A 23,159-nucleotide genomic window follows, 5' to 3' on the forward strand; every position below is an offset into this window, starting at 1 on the left:
TTCTTGATGAGCCTAATGTATTGTTTCTTATGTTTATCTCAGAATTTTTATATATTAATATTTGAATACAATCGTTTCCTATTAATACTTAGATTTGCCACATACCAATATACATACTTGTTTTTCCTGGTGGAGTTCAATACTTTGCCTTCCTAGGCGTTCTACTTCATCTTAAGGAACTTCTACTTCTCTAATTTAATATTTAAGCCTTGCTTTAAAAGTTTTATGTTAGGATATTCTATTTTTAGCAGAAAATAGCCAATAACGTGTCTCGTGTTCTTCATGAAGATTTTAATATCTATTAGTGTAATTACTCCAAGTAATATCTTGGAGTAAGATTACCACCTTTTCATCAGCAAATCTGACATCCCTGCAAAGGCAACAGTCTTTGTGAACACAAGTAGGGAAGCAGTATGGGGCTACCAACATCATGCAGTGGATTACAAAGAATTTGTGAAGCAGTCCTCTATCTGTCTGATGATCTTTTGAGGGTAGACACAAGGTGGGCATTAAGAGTCAACGCAGGCATATGTTCTGATTTTTGGGTGTTTCTGTGTGGATCCAGGAGTTGGACTCAATGATCCTGAAGGGTTCCAAATATTCTATGATTTTGTGATTCCAAAACCGGTGAGAACTTCTCATCTTCTGTTCTCAACTTCTGCACAGCTGGCACCCAGGCCAGGCAAATTGTTCCCTCCCCAGGAACCAGGAAAGCAGATACAAGCTATCACAGAATTCTAGCTCCCAGATTATTTATTTAGACCCAAGCAAGGAGACTCTCAGGTCACTCTGGAAGAAAATCAGCTACCTATAACAAATTGGGATGGTCCTTTAGAGAGTAAAGAGGGGCAGGAAAGCCCCTGAGCCAGGGGATGTATAAGTGTCAGATTACAACTATGAGTGTCATTTGTGCTATAGATTACAAAAAGTACTTCTGTAATGAACCTACAGCACACCATCAGATTTTCTGATAGAAACAGTGCATGATGTGACAAACAATCCTTCCACTGATCAAAGGCAGTAAGGAAAGTTCCAGACTTTGGTCGAGGCAAAAATTTCCTTTTTCTTAAAATTGTATCCCAAACATTTTTTCCCTAGTGAGATTCATTCCTTCACTCTCATTTGAGAATAGCATTCACTTAACATTAGTAATACATTAACAGTGGTGATTTTTTTTTGCATGTTAGATGATGTAATATTTGCATCAAAATACTTCGGCACTCTCTTGGCACTCAGCAGCGCTAAATGCTGACTCTTCAGGAAAAGCAGCTAAGGAACCATGAAATGAACATCAAAGGCCTTCTACAGGAGTAGCAAAAGCTACATATTAGACAAGAAAAAAAAAAAAAAAAATCACATCCTTCTTCATGTCAGTGGCTACGTGGAAAGTACCAACCCCTTGGTCATGACCACCAAGATAGAGCCAGCAGCTAGGGAAGCTCTTCAAGACAAACAAAAGACGACGAATATAAAAATAATCAAAATGACTCCCGTTTTAGCTTTTTTGTTGTTGTTGTTTTTTTAAACATAGATTAATTTTCCCTGAAACACAATAATACTTAATCTACATAGGTTACAAGGAACCTAGCTTTCTCCTTTACAAACAGCAAATCACTTATACTAGGTTTTTATTTCAAGCACACACTAAAATTATTATTCTTCACAAAAGAGGAAAGGGAGTGTCTGCCAATCAACATGACACGCTATTGAAAGACTGGCACTAATAGCTATGACAAGAGCAAACCTGTTTGAAGCAGAGCTGCTGCTGCTTTTCTTTTTCTATCTTTTTTTTTTTTAAAGTATATCAGCTATCAAAAATAATGTTTTATCTGACTAACAACCCAAGCAGTATTCCTACAGAAAAAGCTCCTACCTGATTTGCTTATATCTAGCAATGGCAGATTTTTAATATTGACTTAAATTACAGCATTTAAAGTATGTTTTATTTAAACAGTGATAAAGACTAAGATCAGAACTATATCAAGACAAAGTTTAATATGTTTTCAAATAAAATTGTTTGTCAATTCTTTGGAGGCTTTACTTAATGTTTGAAATACATGCCTGCACAAGGAATTAACTGATTTGTATTTCCATGATTTCACCCACAAATAACATTCACTGAATTTATATTTCTGTGGCATGATGAATTCAGAGAATAACAGTAAACAGAGACTATTATTTTATTTTTCCTAATTTGTTTCCAACTTTATATTTTCTACTAGAGTCAGAGGTTGTAAAAAGATAAGGGAAAAATAAATTTAAAATAGAAAATCTCTAGAACACTGTATAATTGATATATTATCAGTTTATGTGTGTCCAATTCACATTCTGAATAAGTCTGCAGTTTCCACTTGGTAATACAGTTATACCTTGATAAAATCACATAATAGATCACACCATAACTTTTAGCAATCAATTTTTTCTCTTAATAATTTGATAAATGTAGCTGTCAAGTGGGATAAAGATCACAATTTTATTTGGGATTAACTATTTGAACTTTCAGAATTCCGTTCATGAATATTGCAACTGTTACAACTGATAGCATCACAATTTGGTCCCTTGTTGATGATGTAATCAGGTTGCAGCTTGCTTTCTCAAAACGTAAAGAAACAGAGAACAAAGTGTGGAGGGCACAGCCTTTTGAAAACTGAACTTCCAAAAAAGTTCAAAAAATATTTTTCAAACTTATGAATAAAAGTGATTTTGCTGCAAACTTCTCTTTTTTTCCCCATTGTTCTCTGGCAAGAGCTAAAACTGTTCTCCTCAACTAAAAAAGAGCAGGATGTAGGCCTGGCTTGCTGAACAGATGCTTAATTGACCTGTCGTTTTTCATTTATGTCAGATTTCAGAAGCCAGTAACAAAACAAGAGAATTGCCAAACAGAAGAGCAGAATTTCCTAAGAATTCTTCTAACACCTCTTAAAGTTAAAAATATATTTGTTCCTATGCGTTTTATTAATAATTTAAAAGTACATATCAGAGAGGAAGATATATCTATCAGACAGCCACAGGTACATCAAGCTCAGAGAGAAGGAATTCAGTGTTGATGATGGGAATGTCATCTCCAAGAGGAAGACCATGCTGGAGAATTTACATGTGTCCTCAGATATTCCAGCACTTACTCTAGATGCATAGGTGGAACCATAGGTGGAACCCTTATCAACAGGCTGTTTTAAGACTTAAGAGCAGAAAGGATTATTAGATAATAGCCTGATTTCTGGTGCATCAAAGCCTGTTAAATTATCTTAAATGAGTACTGCAGTGTGCCCAGCAACCTCAGGCCTTCCTAAAAGCTATCTTCCAGGAAGGCATTCAGTTTTCTCAAAGTTCAAAGGAGTGGAACAGGGAAAATTTCTTCTGCTCGTTGCTGTCAGAGCTCAATCAAACTCATATTTAAGTGTTTGCACCTTGTTCCTCATTTCAATTTGTCTGACTATGCAGTCAGTAACTATTTTTCTTAGGCTTTTCTCAGCTAGATTAGGAGTAGCTCACGTCTGATATTTTCTCCCTGTGAAGCAACTCATACACTATAATCAAGTGTCTATCTATCATTTTGGTCATGAATTATGTAACTCTTCATGAGCACTAAGCCTTCAATCACCATGTAGGCAGCAAACTGCCAAAACACTATCATCATGATCTTTGTTCTGTGGATGCCCAGCCCCAGAGACACCTATAATTTTCCACAGCAGCACAAAGCTCTTCTTCCAAGCAGGCCCCAGAACAGGGCTGCACAGCAAGGGGATGTGGCTCATGCTTTTCCTTCTGCCAGGATCCAAAGGAATAAGCAATCCTCCATCATTGCATATTCCCAGAGTGGCAGACATGCTCAGAGCATGCTGGATAATTTGAATGCTTCACAAGCATAGGATTGCTTTCAAGGAAAGAACGGATGTACCAAAGAATACAATAAATTCATCTGCCTTCCTTGATTTTTTTTTTTTTAATTCATGAGAAATAGTTCATGACTGCTAATTCTAAATTAGCAGAACAGCTCTGAATTTTCTGTTCGATGTCTTAAGCAGTTTTATAATCACATAAGTGACTACAGAGAAGCCTTTTTTAAGCAGTTTTTTTTGCCTTGAACTATGTCAGCATTGCATCTAATTTGCACAAGGGGAAACTGAGAGTACAAGCCCACTACAGTAATGCAGAAAAAAATGGGTTATTCTGGTATCCCTGAGCAGCACTCATTCTCAAAGATCATGTTCACTTTTAATATGAACTACTTCTGCAGTACAGAAGTGATATAGAAAAAAAAACGATATTGTTGCATAACTTTCAACATGATCAAAACAATAATTAGCAAACTGTTCCACTTCTCTCCAAAGAGCTTTTTGCATTGCAGCCAGTTTAGTAGCCACAAAAGACCACTATGCAGTAGTGAGATGCCATGGTTTCTGCAGCTAGTGGAATAATGAAGATGTCAATCCATAGATATTTTTCTCCTTGGATATAAATAACGCATCATAATAGTATCATAATCCTATAAGACAAGAGTTCCTAAATGGTGAACATTTACTTCAAACTAAAATTATCACTACCAAGCAATGCTGCTTGAAAGCAGAAAAAGTATTGAGGAAAGCAGATGGAGAACTGATCTCTTTATCTTCTACCATAGGTACTGGTCATTCTCTTGTTCCACTTGTGAAAGCAATGAGCAATTAATTTGGTTAGATATCAGAGTTTTGAACAAAAAATGCACAGATTTTGAAATTCTAGCAAAATGTCAGTACTTGTACCAGTGTTTCCTCTTTCACATAGAAGAAACGTATATTTGTCTATTGAAAGCATTTTAGTTGTTATATTATTGTAAGTGGGATTATGACAGTAAGAATCCAATAGTGTCTGGATTTAAGCTGAGTTCAGTATTCATTCATGTTAGTTAGAACTAGGTCAGAAAACTGATCACATTTTGCCATATTTTAAAATTGGTATTCTGCCAACTGGCACTTTTTTGCACATCCAGATACTATCCACCATATGCTGACATGACCTGATGATTGGTTCCAAAATGAAGTGGAATACTTGGCAAATAGAAATATATGGCACAAATTATATACTGCATCTTGTCAGGAAAGTAACAGTCGTTCTGAGAAGAGTGAAAGGTTTTAAAATAACTTCAGTGCACACACTTGCATAGAGCTGAATGAAAGCTCTCTAGGTCGTCTTTATCCCATGTACGTTTCTCAAAAACTATGAAAATTCCTTACAGAAGAAGATTCAAATCTGACAGAACAATACTAACAGCAAAACTTGAACAAAAGATTAATCTGCATCTTAAGGAAGATTTGGCCCACAAAGATTCTTCCTCCTCCGTTTGGGAAGAGTTTGGGAATTCCAAACACTTCCTTCTCACCATCCGTTCTTTTTTCCTCTCCTCTGACTTACCTGTCCTTTCAGTGATGTCTAACTTACCTGCCTCTCCTGAATTAAGATAAAATTTCATTCAAGTTTACCACTGTTCCTAGCCTCCTCCCACTAAACAGTTTTCTCCCATTTTTATGATCTAAAAATCGATTTTGTTGCTCTCCTGTTTTGAACTTCGCAATCTCTGCAATATATAAATACATTTTTCCTAAGTAGAAAACATCTCAAACTTTTTCTTTTAATTCTACTCCTAAAGCAATATCCTTTTTTGCATTCCTCCAGGGATTTTCTCATATATGCTATCCACTGTAAAGCCTCAAAACATACACAGAAGTTATTGTTAGATCTCTGCTGTTCCATATTCTTACGCTAAACACTGTTCTGTTAAAGTGAAATATAGGAATTTTTGAAGTAGTACATTCCTTTGCCACTGTACTCCTAAGAGATTTTGGTCTTCTGTTCTTAGGGGGTTTACTAAAAGTTAAAAAAAACTTCTCTAAAAAGTTTCAACAAAATTTTAAATGAGGCATCACCTTACTAGCACATTTCTGATGTTCATGAATTGGACTGTAAACCTTGCTTATGAAACATGAATGGATTTCAGTGCTTGATGCATGGCCTTCACCCCCTTGTGAAAATTTGCAGAGAACCAATCTCATTTTAAAATCACGTTCTTCAAAATAAATGACCAGAACAAAACAGCTACCTTTCTTATTGCTGTCATTTAAGCATGCTCACCTAGAAAAATGAAGAGTTTGTAAGCAAGGGAAGAATGACCTTACCAGCATGTAGGTACGCCAGATCAGGGTTTTCAATATCTGGGTGTAGTTCTTTCAGGTGGTTACGAAACTCTACGGGGATATTGGTTCCATAGTCACATTTAGGACAGTTATACATTTTCACTCCTTCGTGCTTTCCTGTGTGCAAAATGTGCTTACGGATGTTTTCAGCACAGTTAGATCTAAAAAGCAATGGAAAAAAAAAAAGAAATAGGTTATATAATGATAATATAGATTTATTCACTACTAATCATTCAAGCTGAAAATAAAATCTAGTGATATAACAGAAAATGGGTAGTCATCACTCGTTTTTCTTAATCTGCCCAGTTCTTTTAAATTCCGTACAGAAGTTGCTCTTGGCATGAAAGCTCCCAAAGATTTTTCAGGTTAACTGAACAACACATTAAAATCAGAAGCTTTATTTCAAAATGAGCAGTTCCAACATTCGCAGAAGTCTTACTGTTTTTAATTTTCTAGATGCTTGTTAGTGATGGAGAGAAATTTAACAAAACTCTTTAACTTGGCAAAACTGATGTTTGTGTAACTATTCTGAGCCCTAGGTCCTGAATAAGCCTCCCCACTGAAATACATGAATATCTATAGCATACCCAACTGTATTCAGGTAAACCTGCCCTACAGATTTCTTAGGCTCTATGGGGATTTCTGCAAATGTTTTTCTTAAGAATATTCCACAAACTTTTACCTCACCTTATTAACTTATCCTATAACAGAGAAGTGAGCTGTTTATACCTCTTACATTGTGATTTACACCTGAAATGTGTAATTTCAGTTTACAATTCAATTTTAATTTTCAGTCTTGAAAATGTTGGTCTTAATAAAAAATTTTGCATTATAATTTCCTACTTACACAAAATCTGCTATAAAATCCACATACGGTATACTGCAACTTCATTTATTTCTAGCAGAAATAACGATTATTCTTGAAATAATGGTCTACATACAACAATTTCTTCTGTAGAATTTCATAGCACTATACACTATTAATTTTAAATTAAGAACACTAATTTAGATTAACAGAAAAAAAGAACAGACAACCAAGCATTTATAAACAGTGAAACAGACAATGGTAGTATTTTGAGCAACCAATTGTTTACTTGTCATTGTTACAAATATCACAGTAACTAGCACCTAAAAAAAAAAAAAGATCCCCATAATACACTGGAAGTAGCAGCTTGAAGTTCTGTTGGAGTGCTTGTCTCTCCATTGGAGATGGTCATAGCAAAGATGATATCTGCCTTACGGTGCTGCCAAAGCTCACCCTCTGTCATCTCCATCTGCTATATACTAGTATAATGATCAAACTCCTAAGAATGTCAGGGAAGACACTTATGTTCACTGAAAAATATGGGAAATATTGGTCCTTGGCATCTTTCAGAATTTAGTCCTGAAAAAATTACAGTGTTCATAAATGTTCTTAAAGTGAAACATGTATTTTATTAAAAAATGGATAGTGCAATGAAAGCAGGAGACAATCTGGTAACCTTCTATCATGGGTTATACTTTAAAGGGCAGTGGATTAAAGTAGAGCATACAAATCTGAAATAAAATATCTGTGTCCTTTTAGTTCAGTTCTCATAGTACGTTCAGGAAAGATGAAACTTTTTGCTTTGAAATATTTCTGTGAAATATATAAAGGATCTGTGGAAACCTATGTAAGAGTTGTGAAGAAAACCCAGTCTGTTCAAGTCATAAAAGGCCAGTCCTATCTCCTTTGATTTGTGAATTTGCTTCAGCCACTCAAGTGGAGCAATTCTGAAGTCTCATTTATTTAGCCATCAGTAAAATTCTGCACCTAAACAAGCCCCCATACTGATACATTCATTGTGGGAAATCAAAATAAAAAAAATAATCTATTTGTTCACTTGATGAGCCCAGAAAGGCTTAATCAAAACGAGGAATTGAGATCACAAGGCCTTTCAAACGGCCTCTCATATTAGGTTGCAATGCAGCAACTGAAATCATGAAGTAAACCAGAAAGGTAACAACTGGCAAATCCAAACACTTCTGAAGCCAAGTGATACCCTTAAATATGACATGACAAGATTGTACTGCATATAAAATATTTTTTTAATTATTCAATGCACTTCATCTGTTTTGTTAGCAGTCTTCTCGAGTACTGTACAAATGTGTTATTGTATGTCTGACAAAAAACCCCACACCATAATTCCATCCATCTCCTATGACTAAACACAGAGCTCTGTGATTTTAAACAGCACTGTATTTTCGTTACAGCTATGCCGCGATAAACACCTAACTAAAATATTATAGTAGTGCAACAGTGATGATAGTTAAACGTTTGACAGGCTTTGTGCTATAAAATTAGCTTCCAGGAGTCTATAAACTTTGAGATAAAGATTCCCTTTGTTCTGAAATTTGGCAATGTAGAGCCCAGCACAAAGGAAATTGTTTGAATAAAGTCTATCTGTTTTTGAGTTCCACTCTATATTACAGTAGCAAACAAATAAAAGCATCTTTTGAAAATAATAAGCCTGTGTTCCAGTAAGGCTAAACCAGAGCTTTTTAGTTAAATTATTATCATTATTTCTTAATGTAAGTATGCCTTTCTCCTTATGATCCATTTTGCATTTTCTAAATCAAATGTATGTATTTCTGGCAATTTTTCCACACTCTGAAATAACAGGAAGGGCACTCATTAGAGAGACTTAATTAGTTTGAAGCTATAGTCTGTGGGTTTGTATTTAATGCTAATGCAGAGAAACAGAACTGAAATTTCTTTTTCCTGGTGTTACTCGCATTTCTCATCAGAAATGAAAAAAGGTTTATGAGACAAAGCAAATTCCATGACAATTCTATTATAGGGAAGTGGAAAACTTCTCAGTATATTCTTCGGTGGCCACTGTTACACATGATGAAAGAAGACATTGCAGAAGAACTGGAAATATGAGGAGCTCAGCCCATACTTCCCATAAGGGCAACAAACCTGTTTGACTTCCTCTATCAAAGACTGATATATTGGGAAGGGTATAGGTGTAATTTCCTCTGTATTCTCCTGCATTCCTGTAAGGGACAGAACTGTGAAGTAAAGGAGACAGATAGCAGATTTCTCCTGAGAAATCCAACCATTGCTTATGAGTGACAGATAACTTCTCTCTGGCTGAAGACAAAAAAAGGGTGGTTTTTTTTTTTAAACCTTCAATGTTAGTCAAATACCGATGCATTCACATCCCTGTCCTAACTGCACATTTATGTTGTCATTAGAAGTCCATTCCTACCAACCAGTTATTTGACTTTCTTTTGCTGCTCCTGACAAATTAAGTACCAGAATATCAACAGCTGGTAATAACTTGTCCATTGTAAAATTTTGTTGCTACTGAATCCCAGAATGGTTGATTGAAGGGACTTCTTGTCCCTTCCAAGAGGGGGGAGGTCATCTTATCCAATTCCTCTGCACAAGTAGAGCCAGCTAGAAGCCTTTGCCCAGGCCCATGGACTGGTAGCTTTTAAAGATCTCTAGGCAAAATAGTCCACAGTCTTCCTGGAAAAACTGTGCCAGTGCTCTCTCACCTGCACAGTAAATAAGCGCTTCCCGGTGTTCAGTGGGAAGCTCTTGTATTCCAGCTTGAGCCTATTGCCTCTTGTCCTGGCAGCAGGCACCACTGATATCTTCTTGATAACTTCCTGTCATTTGTAAGATTTTATAAGACTCCCTTTGAGCTTCTTCTAGGTTGAACCAGTACTTTGAGCTTTAACTCAAGCGAGTGATGCTCCAGTGCCATTCCAGTGACTCTGGACAGTCTCCAGGAAGTTCTCTCTCTCATACTGGGAAGCCCACAATGGGATACATCACTCCAGGTGTGGCCTCACCAATGTTGAGTAGATGGCAAGAATCACCACTCATCACCTACCTACAATACTACTTTGAATGCAGACCAAATACTGTTAGCATTCTTTGCAGCAGGGGCACTTTTCTGGCTCCTGTCTGCTTGGTGTCCACCAGGACTCCCAGGTTTATTTCTGCAGAGCTGCTTTACTGCGGTCCCAGTGCATCCTGGTGCTTGGGGTTGTTCACACACAGGTGCAGGACTTTTCACTTTTCCTTGCTGAACTTCAGAAGGTTCCTATCCATCTCTCCAGCCTGCTGAGGTCTTTCTGGATGGCAACACAGTCTTGTGGTGTAGTGGTCACTCCTTCCAGTTTTGAGGCACCAGTAAGCTTGCCAAGGGTAAATTCTGTCTCATGCATCCAGGTAATGAAAAAGTTGAATAGGACTGGACCCAGTATTGACCCTTGGGTTACACTGCTAGCCACTGACCTCTGACTGGACTTTGTGCCACTGATCATCCTCTGAGCCAGGAGATTTAAGTTACTTCTGATGTCACTGCCACCTTCTAACCAAATCTCTGAATATTGATAACTGTCGAGACAGGAACAGCACACCACAGCAAAAAAAAAAAAAGCTGCCCAGGTATTGTAACAGCAAGTAATATTCAACCTCTAATGGACATCTCCGATGGGATGGCATTTGACCACAATGAGGCTCAAAGCTTATCTGTAGTAGAGCCTAGAGTTAACAATTCCAAGGATGAGAAGAAATTGTTTTTTCAACTACAAGCACAGTCACCATGCACAGAGGGTCAAGAAAGCCAAATACTACATACCATAACCTTCAGTGCCCTTGCACTGTTGTTTCTCTGACCCCTAGAAATATGTAACAGTGCCCCCTACTCAGCCATTTTCTCAATTGCATTGGCAAGCCACTCTCTGGATTCTTCAGAGAGGTCCTTCGCATTAGGAACAGCAATACTCTTAGGAGTTCCAGGATAAAAGAGCACAGAAGTATACTTCACAGGAAACACAGGCGAGAATTCTAAGTCAGTGGCAAGGAACTACGAGCCTTGGAGCAAGTTTGTGCTGGGTGGAAATGGCCAGCCTGAAAGTCTGAGTTAGCATCAGTCATTACTCCACATCATCTCTCTTCCCCATCCTCTAGACCTCCTAGCCAGCCAGGGAGCAACATGAGTGGTAAGAAAAAAGCCTCAGACATCCCTCCCCGTGCAGGGTGGCTCAGCCCTTTTACTGGCAGGCAGGAAGGGATCGTGCTCAGTGCCTTCCCAGCCAGCAGTCTGGTTTAAGCAGCCCATGTAAACAGCAGCGTTCAACAGCCAGCTGCAACTGTGACTGTCCAAAACTTGAGGTATTTTTTGTCCTCATATTTTATGGGGAATTTCTGAAAAATAAAAAAACCTTAAATTCATAAAGCCTGCTATGTTAATTCTAAACTTGCCCATCAATAATATGAATGCTTCTATATTTTCTAAGGGTTTTGTACACAATAATATATTAACATTGTATTCAACAACATGAAATATTAATTGTGAAATATAGCAGGAAACAACCTATTTTTATTAAAACGTTTGTCCTAATTTCAGTTTCCTATTAGTAATTCTTCCATTATACAGTACCTGATGTTTTCAGAAGAGTGCTTACCATAATACATGGAAACAGAAGGTTTTGAAGGTACAAATGAGGCAAAAATGTTAATTGTCTAACACTTTAAGTTTTAAAAAAATTTAGCACCCTACAGGGATCATATTTGCACAAAGTAAACTTTTTTTTCAAAAAGATTTCTCCAGGACACCAGGTACAAACATCCTCATGCTGCAGAGAAATTCATATAACCTAAAGGCCTCCTGGCAGCTCCGTGGATGTCACTATTTACAACATGAAAACAAACACAGTGATGCAGCCAACTGAGTGAAAAAATTTCTATTTTTTCCTGCTAGTCAGTACGAATCAAGTTCACTCTAGTACAGAGTGCAATCTGAAGGTCTTCTGCACTGTTTATACCCTGCTATGCAATAGATGAGAAGCACACAAATGGCACTACTTTGACTGAAGTACAGCAGAGTCACTGCATACTTTCTTTCAAAAATCCAAGCAGCTATGATGAAAACAAACTTCTCAAGAAAATAGTATGTGTCAAAGATTCCTCTCTGGTTAATAACTGAGGTGACTAACAAAAAGATTGCAGGTGTTTTGATTACAGAAAATGCCAGCTAATTTGGATGGCTGACTTTAGTTATTGCAGTTATGATTTTAACTAGAGAAGCAGAATCACATATTTCAAAACACAAAGTCATAAAGAACATTTAGCTTGACCACACAGATATCTCAATTCATAGAAAGTTTGCCCAGTGATCCTTGCTTAAACCCTCACCCCGTTTGGTGCTAAAACATTATTTTTTGAGACACACTGAAATCCAAAGGAAATTCACTGTAATCGTAGGCAAATCACGCTACAGTTAATCACTCTCACAATTCAACATATTCCTTACACTATGGCATCCAACTAACAGATGCTGCTGCGTGTCTGACACTTGCTGCTCAACTGAAGAGCTCTCTGCTATCCAAACTCCTGTTGAAAGTTCACTTGAGCTACAGAGGCAGAGTTCTTTGCATTTCACTTTGGGAAGTCACTAAGCTTCTCCTAAATCCTTTTCAATTGTAAACATTACTTTAAGATGTAAATACCAGCATGCATTTTGCACGCATACTACACCGACACAGATGCTAGAATTTCCACTTTCTCAAGATTCTCAGCTAAGCCTGGATTCTGGCAGCTTCCCAGTACTCCTCAGCATGCCAAGAGCTCCTGTTCATTCGGATATATAGAGAACTTTCAGTTTCATGCAGCATCGCTGCATCTGAAACCACCACCTTTCTTCTGTTTTTATTTCTTATTCACACTAAACTGCACAAAAACTAGCACTTGATAGAGTGATGGCATAATTCTATAAAGGGATGGAAAGTATGATACTAGCAGGGTGACAAAGTCTTCAGCAAATGAGAATGAACCCAAATGCAGCAGCTGCAAAAATGAAGGAAAAGAACTACTTACCATTGAAAAGGCTCAGATAGACAGGAATATCGGGCAAGAGATGCTCTCACATCCACTGCCAACCCTTAAATGAAGTCTAGGAAGGGGTGGATCCTGGCTCCACCCCATCTGGTCACTCGGCTGCATTGCATACACCTGAGCTCCTCTGAGTTGGCCCTGCCTTCCCACCAAGTGCTCAACTGCTGTTTCAAGCTATGACTTAACATTTCCACCACAGATATAAGGGATGTAATGGGCAACACCTTCTTGATAAGAGTGTTAAAGGTGTTGCCCAGGAAACAGCAAAAGACAAAAAAATGTCATAGACAAAAATACATTTTGAAATGTATTAACATCATAATCATAACAGAACTGTAATTGTAATAATACATTAACACACATATATAACATAAATGTGCATACACATATGAGAAATGTAGTACACTTTCATACATTTTCTCATTCTTTTTATTACTAGCATACACCCAGATTACTTTTCCCTCGCCTTTTCTCCTTTAAAAGCAAAAATCCTGTCTTGTATTTTAAGTTTTAAATGAAGAAGAATCACATAAATAGTCAGGCTGTACAACCAACTTCAGTTATCAAGAGACTTAAGGCATCACTGCCAGAATTAGCAGCACTCAGCTCCAGGCGAACTTGGGAAGTCAACTACGATGGTCAGCTATGATGTACTTAATGCAAACTCAGTTCTGCCTACGTACCTGCTGGCAGATACCTCTTTATGCTGTCCACCTCTTGTGGACAGTGGCAAGGAACTGCTGGGGACAGCAACATCTTATAACAGTATAGCTGTTTCTGCAGTGAACATTTGTCTACGGCTGATGCTTTTCAGCCATACCAAGTTAATCTGACCGAAATACATATCCATCGTCCCACAAAATGCATGCTTAACAATCTGGTGGCCGCTTGCATTGCTGTGCTTTACATGTCTTGCCATGCATTGCATGTATTGTCACTCAGAAAATATGAAGTAGCTCATAAAAGAGCACGCTACATTTACACGTTTAAATGAGATTTTATGACAAGCAGATTCACAAAGAAAATAATAAAAATGTATTTGGGATTTATTCTGACAGTATTATAGAAACACCCAGGGATAATAATCATAACACTTGCTGCTTTTCTACATTTATAGCTTTGTATTTTTTTCTATAATGATCTATTTGTTATGACATACAGTATGTGTGACAGATGTCCAGTGCTGGCTGCTAAAAAGTAGCAGAGCCCTGTAGGGAAGCAGCAAAAACTTGTGCGTCAGCACTGAAAATGATGAAAGATTGATAATTACTGCTTGTGCCACAGCTCCATTCAGCAGACTAGCACGTCCAAAATGTAACCTGGCCACAGATTTACTATTTTATTTATAATGAGCAAACATCCCGATTTCAAAGAATTGTTCATTACAAATAGAGGTGCTAAAAGAGTCAGTCACCATAGCGAAAACACACTCTTTTACAGGCAAATTCAGGGCAATTCTGATTCTGAGGGGAATTAAGAAGTGAAGTGGTCTAGTTTAGCTTACCTGCTAGGAATCTGTAAGGCAGGTTACAACCCTGCACTGTGAACAACCAACGTATAAAAATAGTGCTGGTGATGAGATCAAGGCATGGATTTTCAGCCAGTATATTCTTCCCAAGAAATAAATACTTATTTCACAACAATTCACTATATAAAGAAAGCTTCATTTTTGCATTGCAAGGAAATAATGGCTTCCTGCCCTAAATGTTTCTATTAACTCTGCTTTCTTCAGGAAGAGATTAATAGGAATCACTCAGACAGAAAGCTAGAGGTTATGTCTACCACTAGAAGTGGGAGGAAGAGCAGGTGGAAGGGAAGCAGAGGCAGGGCATGTGCCTCAGTTCTTCACTCATGCTGTGGTCCCCCTGCAAGGGGAAGGGGTGCAGCTGAGAGCTAGGCTGCTGAGCTTCAGAGGGTCTGCCTGAGCAGTCCTTGAGAAAGAGCCACAAGGTCTCTTTCTGCTGATAACGAGGAAAAGAAAAGAAAATACATTTTCAAAGCCTCCTGCTGAAAATTCTCCCTAACATTTAGCAGGACTTCAGCCTCCCTGCATACAGAGGTGTCCCTGCCATGGCTGGGTTCACGGGCCTCCCAACAAGGCCTGCCTGCAGCGTGAGGGACGCAGAGGCCTGCTGCATGCAGCACACTGCTGCACCATGTCAGCCAAGGTTTAAGTGGCAGCAATAGCAGGTGGAGTTCATCTATTTCACAGTAATAGAGAATAATCACTCCATTGTTCATGGGCTTCCTCCCTCCCCCCTTCTGTTCTTGTTGGAGCAGATGGCATAAAATAGAAGTTGGTCTGAGAAATGGCATTTCTGCAGTAGCATAAGGACAGAGATTGGGCTTTAAGCATCATAGGCCCTGATTTAGCAAGGTAGTTCGGCACTTCTGCAGCTTAAGCACAAGCAGCCCCGGTGACTTGAAAAGGATGACTCACAAGCTTAAATTTATGAACATGATCAAATATCTTGCTGAAATGAGGCCATGGAAAGCATCCACTTTTTCAAAAAGCTAAAAGGAATTTAATTGAAGACACACTTTCCCTTTCAACATCAATTTTTTCCCTATTGTACTTCCTTTAATGACCACATAAAGTTACTGAACAATTCTGTAGGGTCTGTTTGTATATCCTCGGGAACCTATAAAATATTTTCTCAAATATAAAAGTGCAGACGGAGCCTAAGAAAGGGTGTGGAGTTTAAAGACTGCAACAAGATGAATCTGGACTCCTAATGTTGCTGGAGTCAGAAAGGATAGCAGCAGACCCTAAAGGCTGCCTGTCAATCTCAGATGCAGATGGCACTTCTTCCAAATGGCCTTTGTGTCAGTTCCTTCAGCCATTTTAGTGACAACACGGCTCCCCAGAGGGCAAATCCTGTTGCTTTGCAGCCTGGATTCACATCCAGGGCACTGTGGTCTGTACAATCTCCGTTCAAAGTAGGCTTTTTTAATGCAAATATATTGCCTCTTCTTGCCCTGTGTCCCAGCCTGAACCCCCCATGCAAAAAGAGATGGTCATTTTCTTCCTCATTTCAAGAGTTCCAATTTGTCTTTGGAATAAGCTTGTCTGAAAGATTCACTTTTGTTATGCATGCCGAAAGTATATTAAAAAATCCTGATTATTAACAATGACACAAGTCACAGAGAGCGAGTAGAATGGTTTCAGAAGCTAGGTCTGTTCAATCGAAGTGTGTACACGTACAGCCACACATCAGGTTTCATGTCTCTGCACAGACCATACAAGTAACTCATAGAATGCTAGAATACAGTGAAAAACATAAATGTTGAAAATAATTTAGGCATTAGAGTGAAACAGCAGTTTAACATGAGCTTCCAGTGTGATGCTGTAAGAACAAAGGTTCCATGTAATCTTTAGAAGTATAAACAAGAAAGTAGCAAGCAAATGTAAGGATGCAGTGTTCTTTCTGTGAAAAAGAGGAAACTAATTACAGCGTATCTACTTCCCATATTACTGCCTACAGTTTAGAAAGGACACAAAAAGCTACAAAATGGTTATAAATGGAAATACAAATTAAGGGAGGAGGAAGGGAAGGAACCCACCAAAATTGAAAAACCCTCTGCTTATTACATTTGAGCTTGGGGAATGAGTAACAGAATAAATGCGTGATCAAGGGACACTTTAACTTTGAGAAAATCTGTGGCAAAACCAAAAATAATAACTATGATTTATAGTTAAAATCAAATGAGAAATAAAGCAGAATTTCTTCAGCAATTACAGCAATTACCCTTTCAAGTAAGGGGAATGGCTTCTCCAACTTTTGATGTTTTTAAATCAAACCTGAGTATCTTTCTAAAAGACAAAATTTAGTCAAACATAGGAGGCACAGTACAGAGTGAAGTGGAAAAAAATCTATCCAGTTTATTTTATGTAGAAGGTCAGACTGGCTGAGCTTAAGGCTTTCTCCGGGCTCAAAGTCTACAAGAAGTACACTTTAAGTCTGAAAAATGTCATTGTGAGGTCAGACATTTATTGTGTTTCCATGATGTCATGGAAATTTGTTCAGTCTGCAAATTAAAATATATCCTTCCTGGCTGTCAATACTGCAAAACCATCTTAGGTTCTGAAAGTCAAATCTGGTTCTTTCACTGGAGATATGATTGATTAGCTGATCTGAGATATGCCTTGAAAGTATATATCGGAGAAACATCACTCTCTTCACATTATGTCCTCATAATGCCATTGTCTGCACAAAAATAAGTAAATGCAGCATTTGGCTCTGTACTTTCAGCTTACTTCACAGTCATCATTCACCCAAGGAAAATCTGTTTTGAGAGTAGAAAGCAGCAAAACTTATTCTTTGTTCCTCTGAGAGTACATCTGCCTATAAGGATGTCCTACAGATCACTAAGAAATTGTAGTTTTCACATAGGCAGGTTTTCAAAGTACAGCAACACATCAAGTTCAATGTGCTACAGACTTTATCAAGGGATACTTCTTTATTTTACCTAGGGAAAAGAGTTGAATGAAAGTGTATTTAAATTACCTAGCATACCTAGTGCATATACACAGAGTAAAATATATAAGGTTTTCTGGTACTGCTAAATGTTTCTGGCACTTCTTCAGACTATTCAAGGTTCCAGATAAGTTGTTTCGTAGAATTATTTGTTTCACATTGGACCACTCAAAATAAATAAATCATTATAAGAATAAATATTTTCTGTTCTTTCAACTACACATAATTATATCTGAATGTTAGATATAGTATTTTAACTAGATGAGAAATCATGGCAAGATTAAGTCTATTGACTGAGAAGCATTCAGGAATTGCCTGAAGTGTACTGCTTCAAAAAGCTGGTAGAAACTCAGGAAGAAAATAACTTAAACACGAAATAAAAGCCTTCTGATCATGTGTGCAAAGGTTTGGTCCTAAAGAAAAAAACAAAACAAAACAAAACATACCATATTACACCAAAATAACCCCCTTTTATTTAGTATAGATTGTGGTATGGATTTGCCTTTTTGACCACAGAGGGTTAACCTGAAAAAAGGGAAAGGTGGTAAAATATGAAACTTGTTCTATGGCTTCATCTTTCACATTCCCATATCATGCTAGAGCAGAAACTAATGAACTTACTCATCTTTGAAAGTCCTTTCGCATGCTTCTTCCTTCACCCTTAACTCAGATCCTTGTGGATCTTGCCTTATGTGTGCCAATTTTAGTGATATAATATGTGCACTTTTATTAGTTGTGTTCTAATGATTTCTACTGAGAGATACTTAAAGCTTATACAAGTCAAAAACTATTTCATCACTTCTGAAGAAAACTAATAGGGCAGAGTCACCGAATGATAAGAGAGAGAGAGAGACCGCTGAATTTATTTAATAATCCATGTCCATTTCACAAAAATGGCCTGTGTAATCCTTTTAAAAATAATAACCTGTTCATTTCAGACCTTGCACAATGCTTCCCTTTGTCCCTTGTAAGTCTCTCAAATGTCTTATTTTAAAGGAATATATAGTACTCCCGGAAGACATTTTCCCATTTCTATTCTCTTCAACTCCTGTGAGCCCTTGTTCTGTGTGATAAGGCAATCTCCTTCGGGATCTGAGCTGTGTAGTTTCGCACCACGAGTGACAAGGACTCGACTTGAATAACTGCTGTGCGCAGGTTGTAATTATGTCAGCTGGAGTGTTGAACAAGGGGACTGATTAATGTGAGCCCCAGCCCAGGCACAGTCCCTATCAAAACCTTCGTGCAGGCCAGCAGTGGGGATGGGTTAAAGCAGAAAGACAAAACATGCTGTATCGTCCATGATAGATGAATTGCTCCAACAGTCTTAAGGCAGATGTTCCAGGACAGTATAATATACAATTACTCTGCCTTATCACCTTCCCAGGGACAATAAAGCTTCCTCCTTCTATAGCTCATGTGAGTGAAGGCAAAATTAGTTTTACTTTTACAACACTGACTCACTTATCATGTTGCCTTGATTGTGCTTTTACAGCTAAAGAAAACATATATTCCACTCTTAAACAAAACAAAAAAAAAAAAAAAAAAGGAAAAGAATCCCACAGTCCTCACCTTTCATATAAAACCAAAATATTCCTTTGAAATCTGTTTTGACCACAGTCACAACAACTAACTTTAGAACAACTAGACATATTCATAGGCTTAATGTCATATATATGTATACAGAAGAACATTACGGAATCAAGTTAGAATGCAGAAACTGTAAAAAAAAAAAACAGAACACCCATAGGTTCTGTACAAAAGATGCTGCCTATGTGAATAACATCTCTTTAAGTGACTGTTTTAACTAAGCACACATTCTAAAAATACCACAGTACTCCTGTAAAACAATTCTTTGAGACATCATTAATCCACATACCTCTTTAGAGGCCACAGGAGCTTACTGTGTAACTATTATAAATAGTCTAAGTAATTTCCAAAAAGTAAGCAGAAATTAAGTAAATAGTAGAAATGTATGAAGAAAACTGTGTGTATAATTATTTCTTTTTTGTTACCAAATGGATGCATACAGGTTTGTGTTGCTTTTTTTTATTTATTCCTGAGGGGATGGAAACAGACTGTATATATCAGGGCTACTTCCAATGGTTTGTGGAACAGCAGCTTACTATCAAGAAGTGAATAGTAAGAGAAGGAGAGAGCTCGTAATGTCCTGGTATCATTTCTTTCTAAATACTTCACGGTTATAGATCAGAAAGCTGTGCTTTAAAGAAAACATTCTAAATATTTTAGCTTACATTCTAAGATCCATTGCTTTCAGTGCTACCCTGTCTCCAGCTATATAATAATGACATGATATCAAACAAAGCAAAACAAAAGAAAAACAACAAAAAAATGCAGTCAGAAATGCATTCAGAGAGACACATATTTTAAGGTTAGGTTTAATAACAACTCCAAACTAAAACAGCCAAGGCTGATCCTGACAGTGCTTAAGACTGCATATGCTGAAGTATTTGAAAAATCTATTTATATACATTTAGTTCTCATGAAAGGTATTTGGTTACTAGTCCTAGCAATGAGTGATTTCTAAGGAGACTATGGGAATTAGGCACTGAAATTGCACTTCAACTGAATGCAGGCTTCCAGCTGTTCAAGCTTTTTTGAGGCTTTAGCCATTAAAGACTATCAAAGTCTTGGCAACAGTAGGGTTTTATCACAAGGGTACAGGCTTTCTTATACTCCTGTGGTGAAATGCAGTCCTATATTCATGATGTAAAGACTGGCTCCAAGAAAGCTGGTATGTTCCCACTGCACAGCACATTGACTTGAGAGGATACCATTACAGAACGATGTTATGCCACTCATTGTATGGAAGAACAACAGAAAAATCAGAAACATTACAGCCTAAATACTGAAAAGAATACGACAACTCAGAAATTTCAGAAAACAGGCAAAAGGAAAAACAGAGCATCTGCAATATAGGGTAGAAATAAGCTTTTGATGCCCCATCCCTGGATGCATTCAAGGCCAGGCTGGATGTGGCTCTGGGCAACCTGATCTAGTGGTTGGCGACTCTGCCCAGGACAGAGGGGTTGAAACTAGGTGATCGTTGAGGTCCTTTTCAACCCAGGCCAGTCTACGATTCTATGATTTTGTTTGATTCAGGTATGCTGTTGGGTTTGGCAGTACTAGAAGACAACCAAGCCTGTTTACCAAATACAGTTAGCGGAAATAGGAAAGACCTAATGTAGGTCTCAAGATTTGCTTAAATTAGGCACTTACTTTTTCTAAAAAAAAGTGTAGGTAGCCTATATGAAGCATCAGGGTTCCTATCTGCTCCGGAAAAGGAAGCAGTGGTGCACCTCCTTAGCTTTCTAGAAATCAAGGCACTAATCTTGGAAATAGAAATCCTGAGTTTTGGGCTGCCCTTATCTTCATGAGGGCTGAATCCAATTTTCCTGAGTCCCTGAAAAGTGTATTAGCTGGCATGAAATATCCTGCACATACTTTTTCTTCCTGAACCTCTGCCAATGGACAGCGAGGAACAGCTAGAAGCCTAAAGAACTTCTAATTCCTCTTTTTACCATTTCTCATCATTTACGATTCCTATATAAATTTCCTACAAAATCCAAACAGCTGGCTCCCAAGCCCTTCTTCTGTGTCCTCTTATCTTGAAATCCTAAGTAGTAATTAGAATCAAGCTTTGGATGGCACTGTTGCTATTAATTAAATGAATCTTGGCTTGTCTGATGTTCAGGCCTTTAAGAAAAGGCCTGCTTCCCTAAAGGGTGTAATAAAAACCTTGAGGCAGAGATACCACCTCCCCAGGGCTATGCATGCTACATGCATGCCTCAGTCATTCCACTTAGCTGTGCAAGAACTTGCAATCTCAGTAGACAGGGAACACAGAAACAGAAATTCTGAAAGGGGCAGTTGCTCTGAACTTTAGATTTTTATATGTTACGATTCAGGGGATCAGTATCCCACCTGTGAAGTAGAAACTAGGAGTATTTGAGTTCTTGATCCCACAGTCTACTTGCTTAGCTTAACATTTATATCTTTCAGGGTACAAAGTCTTGCATAAAGTGTTAGCAACTCCCTGGCTTTCCATTTCTCTCTTAAGAAGCATGTACTTTATGACAGATGGAGAATCATGGCTTCACAGAGGTGATGTGATTAATATCAGTGAGGCCAGAACTTCAATCTGCCTTCACTTCTGTTTTACAGCATCAGCCCCATAACAGCAGACACTATCCAGCCCTTCTTTCAGGGAGAGCTGACTCCTACATGAGCAATGGAACAGAGATGCTTAGATGGAGAGAAGCTGAGCCATCATCCTTCCTGTTACAGTACCCCTGCCATACTGACACTAAAAATGAGCACTTGAGAACAGAAAAAGAATATGAAGATTCTTCTGTAGAATGCTGTAAAGTAATGCTGTAAAGTGGTCTGAGAAAAAAAAAAAAAAAAGAGATTCAAATATAAAAAAGCAAGCCAAGACCACGTGAGGCCGGACAAGAACTCAGCTAGAATAAACAAATACTATATTTACCTTTCAAAATATACCCAGAGCGTTAATAGAGCTATCATCAGCCAATGCTCTAAACATGCCTTATCCCTTGCACCACCACAGGCAACACATGGCTGTTCCCCGCTGCCCTCGCTGGCTGCACATAAGGGATGATTGCCTGATTTGATGTTGCTGTTTTTTTCAAACAGAATGGATAGCAGCCACCTGCTTTGCTATAGCGAGGGCTTGGATTTAGGGCTTCCCTCTTTGGTATGACACAGATTTGAACAAATCCAGTACAGAATCCTTTATCTTCAAAACCTTTCTTCTACTTGAAAGCATTTTTACTGCTTCTCAAAATGACTAGATTTTAGCATACGAAAATCAATCAACTAAATACTGTATAAGATGACTGTGCTATAATTTATTAGTACTGATCAAAATCTTAAAGGCTGAGTAATTAAAATTCAAATTAAAATGTGATGAAAGTCACATTTAGTCACCTAAAGGGAAAGGCTGAATTCCAAATAGGTACAGAACTTCTGGACCCTCAGAGAGATGAGAACTTGTGGATGCTCGTTATCACTAAAAACATGTAAAAACACTTAGTATTTGGTCAAACTTTTCTTCTTTAGACCTATGTGTTACATCACAGTTCATCAGCATGTGACCTGAAAAGAAGTATGGGAAATGTCTGTAATGTGAAGATTCTTCCTACTCACCAATTGAAAAAAAAAAAAAAAAAAAGTCAATGCTCTCCAGCTCAGGGCTATAAATCCCTTCCAAATAATCTCTTTTATAAGGAAAAATACAGATAGCTGTGTGTTTTCTCTTTATTCTTAAACATGTCCATTAAGTTTCAACATTCTTATAAAATGATTTGTCCTGACAAGTTGAAGCAGCTAATTTTGAGCTCAAACACATTGATGGATGAGCACTGCAACAACTGAAGCATGGTTTACTATGTATTCTTGCTCTGTTAACTAAATGTCCCAATGCAGCAACAGCAGCTCCCCAACACATCCTTCAAGAAACTCCCATTAGGCCAACAAAACAGCTGTGCTAGGTGCCGAGGCCGCAACACACAGTCTGTTTGTAAGAAAGGAGAAGGCATGAATGCTGAATTTTGCCTGTCTGTTCCTCAGTGGATTCTCTTTCCTCATCCACCT

The 23,159-nt window shown here is 37.9% G+C and overlaps 1 protein-coding gene across 2 annotated transcripts in view; it reads right to left on the minus strand.

Annotated features, from left to right (window-relative positions):
• Nucleotides 1-23,159, minus strand: part of ZNF407 (zinc finger protein 407) — a 334,136-nt gene that overhangs the window by 88,044 nt on the left and 222,933 nt on the right. For both annotated transcript variants that reach the window (XM_085220678.1, XM_085220677.1), the window contains one exon: nt 6,153-6,331. In XM_085220678.1, coding sequence (XP_085076804.1) covers nt 6,153-6,331 — 179 coding nt within the window. The remainder of the gene's footprint in view (nt 1-6,152; nt 6,332-23,159) is intronic.

The sequence above is a fragment of the Meleagris gallopavo genome, chromosome 3 (assembly GCF_905368555.1).
Source record: "Meleagris gallopavo chromosome 3, MGAL_WU_HG_1.1, whole genome shotgun sequence".
NCBI classification, from domain to species: domain Eukaryota; kingdom Metazoa; phylum Chordata; class Aves; order Galliformes; family Phasianidae; genus Meleagris; species Meleagris gallopavo.